Here is a 17577-nt window from a genome sequence, read left to right on the forward strand (position 1 = left end):
ATTTTGTATATAGAGAAAGATACCAATTTAGTCATCTGTTGCCCTCAGGGACAACACCGTCAGCATATCTTCTCAGTTACGGTGATTCCATATAGGATTATTAAGAGTGTTCAAGGCTGGGCTTGGTGGTTCACGCCTGTAATCCTAGCACTTTGGGAAGCCGAGGCGGGTGGGTCACCTGAGGTCAGATGTTCGAGACCAGCCTGGCCAACATGGCGAAACCTCATCTCTACTAAAAATACAAAAATTAGCCAGGCGTCGTGGCGGGCACCTGTAATCTCAGCTACTCAGGAGATTGAGGCAGGAGAATCACTTGAACCCGGAAGCGGAGGTTGTAGTGAGCCGATATCGCGCCACTAAAAAAAAAAAAAAAAAAAAAAAAAAGGAAGGCAGGCCCGGGCTGCTACTGCGCGAGCCCAGCCAGGCCCGGCCCACTTGCTCAGAGCGTGGCTTAGGGGGAGGCACGCCTCCAATTGGCGCGAAAGTGATAAAGAGGCGTGGCCGGAAAGGTCCCACCCTGTTCCCCTGGAGTACTTAAGGGAGTTGGCGGAGCGGCTGCACTCATTGCTCCAAGGCTCGGCCTAGTGAGTGGGTAGCCTGCGCTACTTCTGCGCTACTCAGCGACCTCATTGCCTCTGCGCTACTCAGCGACCTCGTTGCCTCGGCCACCATGCCGCGCTCTTTCCTCGTCAGGAAGCTCCCTGACCCTGATCGGAAGCCCAGCTACAGCAAACTGCCGGACTCGAATCCAGAGTTTACCTTCCAGCAGCCCTACCACCAGGACCACCTTAACTCCACTGCTTTGCTGCCAACACTCATCTGGGACGCTTTCCTGGCACTCCAAGCACAACCAACTGCCAGGGCCTCCCTCCAACTGAGACTCCCTCAAGAGAGTTCCAAGGCGGCAGAACTGACCTCACTGTCGGATGAGGACAGCGGGAAAGGCTCCCAGTCCCCCAGCCCACGTTCACAGCCTGCTTCGTCTTTCTCCTCCACTTCAGCTTCTTCCTTGGAGGCGGAGGCCGATACCACCTTCCCAGGCTTGGGCCAAGTGTGCAAGCAGCTGGCCCACGTCTCTGAGGCCAAGGATTCCCAGTTTCAAAAAGCCTTCAACTGCCAATACTGCAATAAGGAATGCCTCAGCCTGGGTGCCCTCAAGAAACACATCCGAAGCCACACGCTGCCCTTCGCCTGCGAAACCTGCGGGAAGGCCTTCTCCAGACCCTGGCTGCTGCGGGGCCATGTCCGGACCCACACTGGTGAGAAGCCCTTCTCCTGTCCCCACTGCAACCGTGCCTTCGCCGACCGCTCCAACCTGCGGGCCCACCTCCAGACCCACTTGGACGTCAAGAAGTACCAGTGCCAGGCGTGCGCTCGAACCTTCTCCCGAATGGCCCTGCTCCACAAGCACCAAGAGTCGGGCTGCTCAGGGGGCCCTCACTGACCCTAGAGGCTCCCTCTTCCTCTCCCTACCAGACACCCTGCCCCCGCCAACCAACAGCCTCCCCAAGCTCCAGAAGGAAGGAGTACACCATGTCCTCATGCCACAGAATTCCCTCCTGAGCGCCCCCATTTCTGGATGCATCAGCCGCACGGGACTTCGATGAAAACCATTTTCCGGTTCTGTTTCCTCTGCTGGATCCTTCAGTGGACTCTGAAAGAGGCCTTCCCGTGGCCATGTCTGGATGGCTGGCGGGAGGGCAGCTGGCAGCCCCAGCTTGGGGGCATTCTTGAACTGGCTTTTCTGCATGTGTTTGTGTATTCAGAACTGTTTGGATACAGCTGTTTGAGCTACAGGACAAGAGCTGACAGACAGTGTCCACCCCAGTCAGGGGACCCTCCCCACTCCCTCCCCGAAGGAGCCCTCAGGCCACCCTCCGCGAGGTTTGACTATGCAATAATCCACCCCCAGTTTCAGCCATGGGGCCTTCGAAGGCGGTGGCTGACACCAGGACGTGTCAGAGCCTAAGATGCTCTGGGCCTGAGCAGCTATTTCAGCTTCCTGTTTGGTGTGGTTGGCACCTGTTTCCCAGGCAATTTAACAATGTCTCAAGAGGGACTGTAAGTAATGGTTGTCACTTGTCGGTGGCCTAAGTGGGGTGCTCTGGTCTGCCCAATGTATCTCCCAGAACTATTTTGGGAACCCAACAGGTAGGCCTGGGAGGAGGATGTTTACATTTTTAAAAGTACATTGGTACTTATATTTCATACATTTTGTATCAAGGAAACGTTTTGTATAGTTAATGTGTGCAGTGTATTGATATCCAATAAAGCAATTTGTGTATTTTTTAAAAAGAGTATTCAAGGAGTACCTGAGAATGTTGTTTAAAATAAAGATTCCTGGACCACATCCTCTGAAATTCTGGTTTAGGAAGTCTGGGGCAAGACCTGGTGCCTGCGTTTTTAACAACCTGCCTCCTTCGTATCCTTCTTGGAAGGAAGGATTCTCATGAACGTGGTTCATGGTTATCTCATATGGAGCACTGCTCTAGGGATTTGAAGTAATTTATGGAACTCCCTAATCTAATTTACTAACTAGAAACATTTGGGGACTTTAAAGCGTGGGGCAGAGCGTAACGGGTGAAGAACAACTACCAGCTATTCCAACGGGGAGGAAATAATTTGGTCGAACTAATAATAACTGTCTTAACCACAGCAGCCTAGTCAAGAAAACAACAGTTTCACAGGCTCTTATAATATATCAAATGATTTTCACAAAGCCTTGAGGACCTAAAATTACCCAGCTGGTAGCCAGCCAACCCTATACTTTGTCTTTTGTTTATAAATCCAAGATTACAGCATGGGGGTGGGGGAAAAGAAATCCTGTCATCTGAGGTATAAATGATAGGCTGAGAGGAGTGGCTTGCGTGCGTCATGCATCTTTAAGAAGGAGAAATGGGATGGGTGGGGGAAGGGAGAGCAGTGAAAGCCTTTTAGGAAATGGGTAGAAATGAAAATCAGAGTTTTTAGTTTCCTTCAAACTGGGTCTCAGGATAAACAAGTGGCACTCCGGGTCTCAGGAGTAATCAAGTGGCATGCTGGACAATTTGAGAAAATATTAAAACAGGGCTTTTTACCCAAAAATGTATTTGGGGCTGAGAGGCAATAAATCAATAACTGGCACACCAGGGCAAGCATAATAGAGAATGAGTTTGGAATGGTAAACCCAGCCAGACTATTCAGGCCTGGTTCACTACTGTAAGGGAGCTTGCATTTTATTCTAAGGGGATTGAATAATATATTGAAAGGATTTGAGCCAGGGAGTGGAGGAATAAGAGGAAAAACTAGTAGATTAATAGGAAGTAATTGCAATAAGCCTGATGAGAGATGTTAGTGGCTAGAACTAGGGTGGTGTCTGTGGAACTGATGAGAAGTGGTTGGAAGGAGATTCTGTAAGACTTTATGATAGATTAAAAGTTGTCACAAAACGGATGTCCAAAGAATATTCTAGGTCTCTGGAAAAAGGATAAACTCTGGCATAGCATATACGGGAATTTAGGGATTGTAGAAGGCTTCTTTTCATATGACTGCCAACTCACTTTTGTGTTTGAACTTCAGTTTATATTTATTTCCTACTTGTCAAAATATTCAAGAATATTAGACTGTAAGATAGCATTGAAATTCAAAACCATTGTGTACACAGGCAATTGTACCTCAACCCATCAGACAATGCTGTTAACAAAAGAAAAAATAATAAAGTATGGTATGTGCTTCGATAGGGAAGTGGAAGAGCTGTAAAAATAATTTGCAGGGCACAGATACGGTTTGGCTTTGTATTTTTGAACTTTTTACTGAAACCCACAGTCAGAAATGTATTTTACCAATGACTCAAAACAAATGGTCATTAAGTGAGACAAAAGTTTCACCAAACATCCAAGTCCTTACTCCATAGTATTTTTGTTTTTGTTTTTGTTTTGTTTTGTTTTTTTGAGATGGAGTCTCGCTCCGTAGCCCAGGCTGGAGTGCAGTGGCGCTATCTAGGCTCACTGCAAGGTCCGCCTCCCGGGTTCACGCCATTCTCCTGCCTCAGCCTCTGGAGTAGCTGAGACTACAGGGGCCCGCCACCAAGAGCGGCTAATTTTTTTTTTTTTTCTATTTTTAGTAGAGACGGGGTTTCACCGTGTTAGCCAGGATGGTGTAGACCTCCCGACCCCGTGATCCGTCCGCCTCGGCCTCCCAAAGTGCTGGGATTACAGGCGTGAGCCACCACGCCCGGCACCATAGTTTTTATTCTAGTTAATAGGTTAAAATAGTAGCTGTGTCCTATGGAATTATTTTCTTGAACCACTAGTGAGCCGTAGATTTTTTAATTAAAAAAAAAATGAGCCTAAGAAGTTTAGGAAAATCCCTACTCACTCTCTGTGGCTGCGTTTTTTGTGAGAGCACTTTGTGTGTGGGTAGCATCATTTGCTAGTTCATGGTAGGGTACAAACATCTCTCTTTTGCATCACCTAAATCAGAAGGAAATTGTGCTTGGGAGTTAAGTTTAGATTTTAGATTTAAGATACCATCTTGGATCCCGGAAGTTCTAAGTTTATATTTTGTCACTTATTGTCTGTCTTTCTTACCAGACCACATGTTCAAGGTAAGAAAGTTAAACTTACCTTTAAATCTGAATTTTGTGGGACACAAACATTCAATTTGTTGCACCTAAGATACATAGGATGGTGTATTAATCTGAGTAATTTCTTAAAACTACTTTGTAGTAGAATTAAATAGAACACTAGGTAATGAATATATTATGTGTTTAAATTGAATAATAGAATCCCAGGAACTTGAGATTTTTAAAAAATTAGTCTTGCTCTCTTGCAAGGATATATAACTTTAGAATTTTCAAACTTATTTTATTTATTTTCCTCATAGCAAAACTTCTGTTTCTTAGCATTTTGTAGCTTTTCCTTAGTTATTTTACATAATATTTTCACAACTGAAATTAAAATAGCTCAATGAAGTAGGCAAGGCAAATATCATTTCTATTTCTATCGGGGTAAAAGTCAAACCTGATCTTAGCATAAAGGAAGCATTTTAATCTGAACCTCATCTATTTCTATAGCTCTCACTCTCATCATTGTCCATCACCCAAATTACTCACCAATTACTTAGGGTCTCCCCTTCAAACTCGTGGTTTTTAAAATTCATGCCTTTGTAGGCATTGTTGCCTCTGACAGAAATGCTAATCCTCCCTCCTGCCCAAACCTCAACTTTGCCTTGCTAATTCCCATCCATCCTTCAAAACTCTCTCAATATCTCTACTTTCAGGAGATGTTTAGTGAAAGTGGAATGAGAGAGACCAGTTGGAAGGATATTAGAGTAAACTACGTAAGAAACAAGTAAATGAATAACTAAACAAATGAGAAAAGTAGAGCTATAAGCCATGCTGTGCTGCCCCTCTGAAAGCTTGATTGCCAGTATAATTATCTTCTTTCTGCCATGGAACAGGGCCTCTCTTGTGATACCTCCGTGCCAAAGGTCCCGCTATGCCACCTACTTTGACGTTGCTGTTCTGCGCTGCCTACTTCAGCCCCATTGGTCTGAGGAAGGCACTCAGTGGTCTCTGATGTACTATTTACAAAGGCTGCGACACATGTTGGAAGAGAAGCCAGAAAAGCCTCCGGAGCCAGATATTCCTCTCCTGCCCAGACCCAGGAGTAGCTCCATGGTGGCGGCAGCTCCCTCACTAGTGAACACCCACAAAACCCAAGTAAGAAAAACCCGGTTCATTGTCATTCAAACCAGCAACTTTGCCATAATGGATTCTTTTTTTCTCTGTGCATCCAGCTCTTAGGTACTCTAGTGCTGACTTTTTGGTTGGTGGGTTACACTGTTGCTATTATCTTTTCCCTTCCATCTTGCATGCTTGACCCTTTGCTGGCTTTAGCACTTAATCATTTGAAGAAGTGCACCTCTTGCACATGCTAATTTAGTATAAGTCTTTGTTTATCTAGAATAGTGGAAAATTGGGTCTTCTGGATAATCAAAGTAGTAATTAATAGAGGGTTCTGACATTAAATCTGTTGATTACCAATATCATAAAATCTGTAACATAGGATTTTACTAAACGTGATGTAACCTCTTTTGCATAACTCAACATTTCCAGTGTCTTTTTTTTTTTGAGATGAAGTCTCGCTCTGTCGCCCAGGCTGGGGTGCAGTGGCATGATCTTGGCTCACTGCAAGCTCCGCCTACCGGGTTCATGCCATTCTCCTGCCTCAGCCTCCTGAGTAGCTGGGACTACAGGACTACAGGCGCCCACCACCACACCCAGCTAATTTTTTTGTATTTTTTCAGTAGAGACAGGGTTTCACCGTGTTAGCCAGGATTGTCTTGATCTCCTGACCTCGTGATCCACCTGCTTTAGCCTCCCAAAGTGCTGGGATTACAGGCATGAGCCACCGCGCCTGGCCAACATTTTCCAGTGTCTTAATGTCATCATTGGGAATATTGCATTTTGATAGTCTTGCTATTTATTATAAATGTTTAGAGAAGTAAACTGAATGTGTACTGATATGGTGATATCTTCATGGCAATTGCTTTTTGATAAATGAATGACCTAATACCAGCTTGAACACTTGTTCTTGCCCTCTTTCTCGTCAACACCAGGTGTTGAAAATGTAGAGAAAAATGTGACTTGTAGTGTGTTCCAGTTGTTTGGATTTACTTAAATGTGAATTGGCTGAGTCTGAAATTTTTTTCTGCATATTCTGAAAACAAACATAAGCAATAGCAGAGTTAAAAGGAAATATAATCTGTTTTAGTAGTAGATATTCTGCCTAAGTGGATATCTGCTTTACTGAATCATTCAATGGAAAAAAACAAAACAAAACACTCTTTTTAATTAAAAAAAGAGAGAGATCCATCTTCTCTCTATTTTCTTAGCATTCTAAATCTGGGGCTACATGACCTCACTGCTGAAAACTCCAAACAGAAGTTACAATTAATATGAAATATATATTCTCACTAGCAGAATTTGGATTCCAGAAGTCCAGACATAGAAGTTCAATTGTTCAAAGATGTCAAAGCTATAGGCGCATCCCTATTAAAAATGTGACATTTCAATAAGAACAGTATTTGGATGTAAAGTCCTAAGTCCTTGATCACTGTCTACCTTTATTAAGGATCTCACCATGAAGTGTAACGAGGAGGAAAAATCTCTTAGCTCTGAGGCCTTTTCCAAGGTTTCACTGACCAATCTGCGTAGATCTGCAGTCCCAGATCTTTCTTCAGACCTGGGCATGAATATTTTTAAAAAGGTGAGTAGAAATGCTTATGCTCTTTGATATTTTGGTAAATAAAAAATGTCAGTGGGACATGAGATGTTTCTGATCATACTGCAGTATGGGGTGAGGTGGGAAAGGGAACTTAGAAACCGAAGTCAGCTCCTAGATGTGACACTGACTTGCAGCATACCCCTGTGCAAGTCCCTCTGTGTGTATGAGTGAACTTCCTATTCTAAATGCTCCACAGGGTTGTCATGAAGCTCAATTCTGATCATATGCATAAAGCAGTGTAAAGTAGTGTGGTGGTGGAAGTAGTTGTGGTAACAATGATGGTAACTTTCATTTGTATGGTTCAACTCATTTTTATCAAGTACTTTATATAAATAGTTCTCATTTAATCCAATGACATCCTTATTCTCCTCATTTTGCAGGTTAGAAATTGACCCTTAGAAATTTTAGGTAGTTTGCCCAAGATTGAGTCCAAACTCAAAAGTAGGTCTTCTAGTTAAATACGTTATATTTTTCTGCCATTACTCTGCCTCTCTTTTTTGTAAGTAATTGGAGATAAACAGAAAATAATATGTGTAGACCTGTGTATATGTATATATATAGTGGTTTGCTTTCTCTTTTTCAAAACTGTTAGTTTAATTATGCCAACAAAGAACACAGAACACGATATTAACCTATTATGAGCTGAAAGTGTTGCTAAGTAAGCAGTTTTCTGCCTTTGTTAATGATGCAACAAAAGACAATGGCTATCAATTTTCTTAAAACATTGATCATTTGAAAGGAAAAAAGTGGTTTTCAATACAGGCTGCATATGATAATTTTTAAGGAGCTTTAAAAAATACATCTTCAGGTTCAATCCCAGACCAATTAAACCAGAATTGCTGAAGGTAGGCTAAGGAACTGTTATATTTTAAAAGCTTCCCTAGCAGTTCTAAACTTTTAGTTGCACTTGGTTTTGAACTTGTTTGGTAGGAATAATGGGTTTGTGGCAATGTATGGTCTGTATCTTTTTTGACTCTTCTTACGAACAGTGGCGCACATTTAAAGTTGGCTAACTGAAACAATGGATCACCATCATGAAAAATGGAACACGAAAAGAGAGTCTGGTTCAAGTAGTGACTCTAACCTTGTGATTTGCAAACTTTAGTGTGCATCAGAATTACCTACCACACTTGTTAAAACACACATTGCTGGACCTCAGCTTCTGAGGGTCTAATATAATATGTCTGAGAATTTGCATTTCTAATAAGTTCCCAAGTGATACTGATGCTGCTGGTCCAGGGACCACACTTTGCAAACCACTAGTCTAACCAAACCCAGGAGAAAGGCCCACGGAATACGTGGCCTTTTACTTAGTTTCTTTCACTCTTTTAATGTGAAATTTCTCCCATTTTTATTGGATGATATTCAGTGACTTTCTGGGTCTTCTCTTCCTGGCACATTTCTTGTATTTTACTGCAGATCATGGAGCCCCTTGGGAAGCAGATTGTAACCTTTTCTTTGCCCTGTGCCTAATTCTACACCTCTCGTCACTGTAGTTCAAGAGCCGCAAAGAAGACCGAGAGAGGAAAGGCTCCATTCCATTCCACCACACAGGCAAGAGGAGGCCACGGAGAATGGGAGTGCCCTTCCTGCTTCACGAGGACCACCTGGATGTGTCCCCCACGCGCAGCACATTCTCCTTTGGAAGTTTCTCTGGGCTGGGAGAAGACAGGCGAGGAATTGAGAAAGGAGGCTGGCAAACCACCATTTTAGGTGACCACAAGGCCTTCCAAAATAGGGCAGAGTTTAAGTGACCTGTTTAGAACTGGATCTAGGGCTTCTGGGCAAATCTGAATCTTTCTTGAACAATTCAGCCAAGAAATTTGGGGCTCAAATTCAGGTTCTCCAGTACCAAAATAATGCTGTGTTTTCACAGCCAAATAAATCCAGATAATTGAAGTAATTATGCAAGAGTTCTGTGAAATTAGACAGGTAACAATCTTATTTCTTAGATCATTCTAGACAAAGAAACATGGCCTTAGGGTGCTCTGTGCATTAATTTCCATTGTGAATCTAGACAGCAGATTTTTATTAAACTTGGATTTGTTTTTGAAAAAAGCAGCAAAGCAAAGGAAAAAAATATATATATATTTTTTCTTTCTGGATTGCATATTAAATAGGCCAATTTAAAATTGGGAGCTGACAGCTAGCTGGGCCACAACAGACGGTTTCTGACATTTGGCTAAGATTGGGGCTGACCTTATCACAGGCAGCTTCATCAATCATCCTGACCCTGAATATCCCCATGGCAAGTTCAGTTCTTGCTTTTTTGTCTGTGTTTCACGTTTTTCCTAACAGCCCCACACTCTCCCTGCTGTCCTTGGGAAAGACAATATCTTGGCAGAATAACTTTCAGATTTTAAAACCCTCTTGTGGGGTGCTCTTATTCATCCCAGGGAAATTGACCCGGCGAGGCAGTTCAGATGCAGCCACTGAGATGGAGAGTCTGAGCGCCAGGCATTCCCACTCCCATCACACCCTGGTAAGCGACCTGCCGGACCCCTCCAACAGCCATGGAGAAAACACCGTCAAGGAAGGTGGGTAGGAGGTGAGGCCTACGGGCAGGAGTTCAGATTTCTTTTCTTGTTTTCTGTCCTTACACCATGTTACTTTCCCATTGTAATCCACTTCCTGTGTTTTCTGAAAACTGGCATTCTTGTGCTGAATTGCTTGGTAATTTACTTGTTAGCCATTCTTAGCATATCCTTAGTAGCAAGAACTATTTAACACCGCACTGTAAACACCATACCTCTCAGAGGGAGAGCAAGGACAAGCCATTCATATTTCTTTTCAAAAGCTTATAGACCCACAGGGCTGAAAGAGACCTTGGAAGACATCTAGATTCAGTGCTTCAATTCCCTCTATGAGATCTCTCTGAAGGGCTTGTATACCTTCAGCGGGAGGAAAGTCACTGCCTTCCAAGGCCACCAATTTTTTTTTTTTTTTTGAGACAGCTTCTATTTTAGATAAGTTCTTGTGTGTTTTGTGTGCAGCAAACATGTGTCTCTGGGTATAATCCAAGACAGGTTCTCATTCTGTACTTTTAACAGAATAATTGATTTTTTTCTTGTGTTCTCATAGAAGCATAAATTTAGTCCCTCTTTGATCTGCCCTGTATTTCAGGTATTCAATGATATCTGTTAGTTACCACCACAAATTTATTTTCAGTTACTTTTAGCCAAAGGAGTAAAAAATTATTCATGTTTGTTGTTCCTTAATATACTGGATAAAAATGCTATAAACAAATAGTTTATATCAGTATGATCTATCATCTAACAATGGGTAAAATTCATCTATTCTGATCAACTAAACTAAGTCAGTGTTAGACAGAAGTTAAATCCTAATCTCAGCCTTAAGGAAGCCAGTTATAATTCACATTTTCTACAATCTTTAATATTTTCCACACATCATATGGCCTTAGTGGCTTCAGTAGTCCCATGAGAGCTGAGAGTAGCTTTGAGACTATAAGTTAAATATTTTCAAAAACTACAGCTGTTATTGTGGTCATGATTGAAGTAATAGTATAACTGTCTAACTGGTATTGTAGGTTAATGTAGGGAGAACTAAGACATTACTTTCATTTTATTAGTGCGATCTCAGATCTCCACCATCACAGTTGCGACCTTCAATACCACTTTGGCGTCATTCAACGTAGGCTACGCAGACTTTTTCAATGAGCATATGAGGAAACTCTGCAACCAGGTGCCTATCCCAGAGATGCCACATGAACCTCTGGCATGTGCTAACCTACCTCGAAGCCTCACAGACTCCTGCATAAACTACAGCTACCTAGAGGACACAGAACATATTGACGGGACCAATAACTTTGTCCACAAGAATGGAATGCTTGATCTTTCTGTAAGAAGCAAGAATTTTTCTTACCAAAGTTAGACAGATATTAATTATTTGGTGCATTTTTGCAATGTTATATAAAATGGGCATATAGATTCTTAGAAATATCAAACCTTGAAATGAAAAAGCCACCCACTGAAAAAAATTCACCAATGTGCACCTTACTTTTTTTTCAAGCATTGCATTAGATTTGATCTGATCTCAGAATATTTTTATAATCCAAAACCATTAGTGAATCCTGAATATACATATATAAATACACATACGTGTGTGTTTAATAAGTCTGTTATGTCTAGAATGAGGGCAAAAAAATTCTTCACTTATTTTATTTTGGTATTAACAGGACTAAAAACCTCCTGTGTAGCCAGAAAAAAATGAATAGAAATTCTTAAAAGATTTAAGCTTGCATTCTCAAGAGTGCCTGTCTTGAGTATAGTTATTAGCAAGTGAAGGAGTTGTTGTATTTTACAATTATATTTCACAAAATTTTATTGCACATTAGGAATCCTGGCTTAGCAAATAATTTACAATATTAAAACCAATAAAGGAACATAATTTAAACATGCAAATATTTTGTACTTTAAATGAAATATGAATAATGATACAGTCATGAATGAGCAAAAGGAAATCATTGTTCTTTATCCATTATTAGTAATGAATGAAAGACAGGAGATTAAAACATTTTTATTTTTAAAAATCAATAGAACAAGTTTCCATTTGGACAAATAGTTACTCTCTCATTAACTCACTGTGCTTCAATATCCCCATTAACTGTTGATATCATAGCATGTTTTGGAAGATGTACATGAGATAACACATGTATATATTTTTAATACTTTGGGTGACTTACACGCTCTATTAAGTAAATACACAAGATTCCACAGCAACTTTTATAGGAAAATTTGACAGTTGTCTAAATTATTTCTACCCAATTTCATAGACTAGCCTAAGGAAATGGGTTAAACAGAATAATCAAATCTCTTTAGGAAGAGGGAGTGCAGGTAACTTAATCATGCTGTGTTTATCTTGTTTTCCTCAGGTAGTTCTGAAGGCTGTTTATCTTGTCCTTAATCATGACATCAGCTCTCGTATCTGTGACGTGGCACTAAACATTGTGGAATGCTTGCTTCAACTTGGTGTGGTGCCCTGTGTAGAAAAGAATAGAAAGAAGAGTGAAAACAAGGAAAATGAGACTTTGGAAAAGAGGCCAAGTGAGGGAGCTTTCCAATTCAAAGGAGTATCTGGAAGTTCCACCTGTGGATTCGGAGGCCCTGCTGTTAGTGGAGCTGGAGATGGTGGAGGAGAAGAAGGAGGAGGTGGAGATGGAGGAGGTGGAGGAGGTGATGGAGGAGGAGGTGGAGGAGGTGGAGGCGGCCCTTATGAGAAGAATGATAAGAACCAAGAGAAGGTATGACTCAACCACCTTATGTGTCCTCATGAAATGTCATACCTAATTTCTTTCTAAAGCTTGCTTGCCAGCAGTTTACTCAACAGCACCTAGTCACTAGAGCGAAAAAGTGGAGAGTGGAGAAATCTCTTCATTAGGTTCTCAGTAGGCATTAGTAGAGACAGTTGAATGCAACTGTACTCTAAATCCAATATCTATTGCCATCCAAGCAGTGTTAGAGCTAATTCTCTAGTCGTTATTTCTGCAAGAGAACATTTCAGTTATGCTATGTTGCCATAATTCTCAGTCTGACGCCAAGTATAACCTTTCTGAAAACTTTCAGACTCTGACCTAATTGAAGAATGTCTTAGTCTCCTCAAGCTGCCATAACAAAATACCATAGACTGAGTGGCTTAAACAATAGAAATTTATTTCTCATGGTTCTGGAGGCTGGGAAGTCCAAGTGCTGTCAGGTTTAGTTTTATTCTGAAGCCTCTTCTCTTGCCTTATAGGTGACCACTGTCTTATTGTGTTCTCACGTGGCCTCTTCTTTGTGCATGCAGAGAAAGCAAAAGAGAGAGAGCAAAAGAGCTTCCTTGTGTTTCTTCTTATATGGGCCCAATCCCACTAGACCAGGCCCCACCATCATGACCTCACTTAACCCTAATTACCTCCCAAAGACCCATCTTCAGATACCATCAGATTGAGGGATTACAGCTTCAATATGTGAATTTTGTGAATACACAAATATTCAGCCCATAACAAGCAGTATAATTTTTCCTCAATGTAAAGTTATTTCTTTTAAGTAACACATTTTTGGCAGCCAGCTTCAACCACAGTTAAGGGGAAAGCAAGAGAAGAATTTTGCTTGATTAGTTTGTGTTGGTTTGAAGTGGGACTAACTCTCTTAGCCTCATTCAGCCCTCTCATGTCTCAATGTGGCACATCCCTGTGGCTTTAGTCTTTCTATTATTAATTGTTCCTAAATTTAATTCCCTCTGCCTTGTCAACATCTGGTATATTATTTCTTAACATCAAGAATTGGTTTTCTTTTTTAATTTTAAATACAAATTACTACAGCTTAAATTCACATAACTTACACTAATCTCAATTTATGGTTTCAGCTAGGAAATGATATTCAGAAATTGAAATCAACAAGAGATTTTAATCTCTAACAAATACTCTACTCATCATGTCAAGTGTTTACACATGTGAAGTTATACTGTGTAGAGTTCTAGATATATACCATCTCGATATATATTGTATAAACTATAAATTGTCCATTTTTCTTACATGTTATCAGATTTTCACATCTGAGCAAGCGTTGCAATACTCCTTCCTCTTTCAAAATTTCTTCCTCATTTCTTTCGAGTCCCACTTGACACATGTTTAATATGCATTTATCATCTGGTTTCTTCATTTTATTGTTTACTCTTTTCTTCCCAATATTTGTGGACTCTGATCCAAATATTCTTGCTCCGATAATCTTGGTTGTTGAGCCTTTTCTATACGATTTTCTTCTCTTGCCTTGATTGTATTAATCATAAGGCAATTCTAACAAACTTTATTGGATTTTAAGTTTCCCAACACCTTAGCACCTTATCTATCACTGAGGACAATGCAAGGAACTTCAGATCTGACTGTAAATGAAAATTATCTAAATAATGGTATAGATCACAAGAGATTTGATTGCAGATGCTAAGATCTAAAGAATCATTCAGTGATCAGTTACTTAGGAATTAACAAACAAATACAAGTTATAAGGCCCAAATTTATAAACACAGAAACTGGTGAGATTCTTACTGAATTTCCATTTTTTACATATCAACTCTGTCTGGACAAAGAGATTAGAAGTGGTGTTTTGCCCATTATAATATTCAAGGGAAATTAGAAAGAAAAAAAGAGAATATTATGAAATATTGATAAGCTTTTATCAGCAAAGCTTAGATGTTCCAACTAAACTGATGAGGTTTTGTATGTATGCTAAAGATCTCTGAGATTCATAATTAGTGTTTTGTTTTCATTTTTGCTTTTCCTTTTTTAGCTTTGAAATTTTACCCAAGTGGCATTTTAATCACATTTTTATTGAAAACCTACAAGTATCTTGACTATTTAGCACCTAGATATTATCTAGACTATATAGCTTGATGTAATAGATGTTATTTTGACCAGAGTTATCACTTTTGATCAGTATGGGATTTTTAAAGTCAGATTATGTGGTCTCCAATACAGCCACCAAGATATATATGTTTTATAGTTAGTTACCAAAATAATATTCTTTTTAGTACAAATAATTTATAAAATAAAACCTGATGGTGGGTCAAATGCCTTCTTTCTGTGATTCACACTGGTCTGTTCTGCCCCAAATCCATCTGTTATCTTCAGCGGAATCAGAAGGTTTATCTAATTTTGCAACTTAGTAATAACAGAAGCATAGGAATTGATTAAGATAGAAAGGAAGATCTAATTTCCATTTCTATATTTGCCACAACTTGTACTGAGAGCTTGGAATGTTATTTAATATCTTCAATTTTTTTGCCTGTAAGTTGCTACATCTTTCTGAATGTCTCCTATGAAAGCAACCTGAATCCCAAGGACATCTGAAGGTCTAAAGAAATAAAAACCTGAATAGATATTTACAAAGAGCTTCCAGAGCTAGAAAAGTTTTAAAGGAGCTTATAATAATTTTAAAATATGTGTAAACCAGTCTTCCAAATAAGCCCTTGCTCAGGATGGCCTTTTCTGAGGCACTGTTGCATAAGGCTTTGTAGCCTTTACAGAGCCCTCTACACAAAGGCCCTTGACGAAGGAAGCCAGTGAGGATTGAAATCCAGTCCAACCTCTGCTTTCGGAACCACTCACCAAAGGATTACAACCATTCAGAGGGTTCATCTTCTTCTAATTCTCCACCTAGAGGGGTGCCTTTTCTAATTTGCATAAAGGTGCGCCAGAGGAAAGCAGCGCCCCACACATAAAAATAATTAATTTTATTAATTATTATTTTAATTAATAATTATTGTTGCTATTATTAATAATTAATAATAATTAGTTTTTCTATGATTATATGCCTTTCATGTTTTGACTCTAATTCTCACAACTCTATGAAATAGATATTATGATTCCAATTTTGTAAGGCACAGGTAGGTTAAGTAGTTTGTCCAAGGTTATATAGTTAGTAAATGTTGAAGCTAAAATCGGAATTCAAACTAAAAATCAAAAAATCTGAAATCTAAAATGCTCCAAGATCTGAAACTTTTTGAGCTCCAACATGAAGCCACAAGTAGAAAATTCCATACCTGACCTCATGTGACAAGTCACAGATAAAATGCAGTCAAAACTTTATTTCATGCACAAAATTATTAAATTATATAAAATTATCTTCAGCTTGTGTATATAAGGCCTATGTGAAGCATACATGAATTTTGTGTTTAGACTTGGGTCCTATTCCCATCTCATTATATATATGCAAATATTCGAAAATCTGAAAAAATCTGAAATCCAAAATACTTCTAGTCCAAGCATTTTGAATAAGGATAGTCAACCTATATACATACAGTTCTGTTGATAAGTTTGAGTCTTCTGTTTGCAACCTTCTGAGCTGTCTTAAGTAGGGGTCCCTGGAAACAGGCTCCAATATGAAGATATGTGTGCAGGCAATTTACTGGAGTGTCTTCTCAGGATTAACCTCTGTTAGGTATGAAGAAGCAGCATGGGGCATAGGGAGAAATTGAACTGCAGTGTAGTTGTAATAGAGGCCTAAGCTAATCACAGAGGGCTTTGAAGCTGGGATGGCTCTTTAAGTAGTCCCCAGGTGATGCAAAGAGACCTTTTTAGCAAACACACCCCAGGTCCCTTTATGGCCCTGTCCAGTCATTAGAGGTAGACTGCCTCCAGGAGGAGAGTATAATGTTGGGTGAGGCAGCTGTCTAGCTGTGGCCTTCAGAGGCACTCATCTGAGGGCAGTGAGCCATCAGCACTTGGAATAGCTCAGAGAATGAATGCTGTAGTGCCAAGGGGAATATCTGGAGTTCAGCACCACCTCCACTACAAGAGCTTACAGATAAGAAAAGGGGGACCAACTCGATAACATTAGGGGAGGAGAAAGTCAACCTTATCATAGTAAGGCCCATGCTAATGTATAGATAAGCCCCTATTCCTTCCATACCACGTGCACATTTGAGTACTTATATCTGGTTCCAAAGTTTATGCGTCAACCCAATCGTGTGGCTATGAAAAAGTCCCTTACAATTTGCAGAACAATTCTCATCCATTATTTAATTTGCTCTGCATAGTAAACCTATGAAGTAGGAAGGGCAGCTATTAGAATCCTAAATTCACAGGTGAGGAAACAAAAACACAAAGAGATTAGTTAACTTATCTAACATCATATGCGGTTAAGGAACAGACACTGGAATCCCAGGTTTGTGGTGTGTGTGCTGATGGTGGAATGTGGTAGAAGGACTGAGACAGGCTGCAGCTTCCCAAAGAAAGTGACTCTTCCACACTGGGCTCTGCATCATTCCTTAGCAACTGCTTCCTTATGCTTCTTTGGAAATAATTCAAGGAAGTTCCTTTTTTGGAAGCCATGTTTTCCACTAACAACAAAGATTAAATTGGGCAAAAGATAGGATGATATCAAATTCTCATGATTCATCTCAGGGGGCCTTCCTATTTAGCCTTAAGGGAAGAATCAAGCTGAACGTGTTTATAAAGTTCTGTATATTCTCACCTTGTTTGTGCATATGTATTATAATACAGTGAAAGTATACAATTAGAAATAAAAGCCCTCAAAAATGTCAGAAGTTGCCATGAAATTTCGAAGTTCCAGACTTTGATCAGTTGCAGAAACTTGGCAGTAATCCTTTCCTGGTGTATCAGAAGCCTACTGATGAGGGTAGTTTCTAATAAAACTTATTTGCTTTCATCACTGATAGTCTGCACTGTCTCTCTTTAGGTGGTTGTCTGACAGCAGTCAAGGATATAAAAGCATGTCTTCTAACAAAGAAGTCTATACTTATATTCTCTAGCAACAGAGGGTGTTCAAAATACGTAGATTTTTTTCTTTTAAAT

At 40.2% G+C, this 17577-nt stretch overlaps 2 protein-coding genes across 20 annotated transcripts in view; both read left to right on the forward strand.

The window, feature by feature from the left end:
• Nucleotides 1-17577, forward strand: part of UNC80 (unc-80 homolog, NALCN channel complex subunit) — a 228567-nt gene that overhangs the window by 36906 nt on the left and 174084 nt on the right. For all 19 annotated transcript variants that reach the window (XM_009444163.5, XM_003309448.6, XM_054680141.2 and 16 more), the window contains 6 exons: nt 5440-5701; nt 7116-7250; nt 8765-8981; nt 9665-9805; nt 10858-11126; nt 12160-12528. In XM_009444163.5, the coding sequence (XP_009442438.2) occupies nt 5440-5701; nt 7116-7250; nt 8765-8981; nt 9665-9805; nt 10858-11126; nt 12160-12528 (1393 nt within the window). The remainder of the gene's footprint in view (nt 1-5439; nt 5702-7115; nt 7251-8764; nt 8982-9664; nt 9806-10857; nt 11127-12159; nt 12529-17577) is intronic.
• LOC107973908 (zinc finger protein SNAI1-like) lies at nt 368-2881 on the forward strand. Its single transcript, XM_054680144.2, has one exon. The coding sequence runs from the start codon at nt 671-673 to the stop codon at nt 1442-1444; it is 774 nt and encodes a 257-aa protein (XP_054536119.1). The 5' UTR covers nt 368-670; the 3' UTR covers nt 1445-2881.

Source organism: Pan troglodytes, chromosome 13 (assembly GCF_028858775.2).
Source record: "Pan troglodytes isolate AG18354 chromosome 13, NHGRI_mPanTro3-v2.0_pri, whole genome shotgun sequence".
Lineage (NCBI taxonomy): Eukaryota > Metazoa > Chordata > Mammalia > Primates > Hominidae > Pan > Pan troglodytes.

Excerpts from the sequence above, each read along its gene's own strand:
- LOC107973908 (XM_054680144.2), top strand. The coding sequence starts at position 671 with ATGCCGCGCTCTTTCCTCGTCAGGAAGCTCCCTGACCCTGATCGGAAG.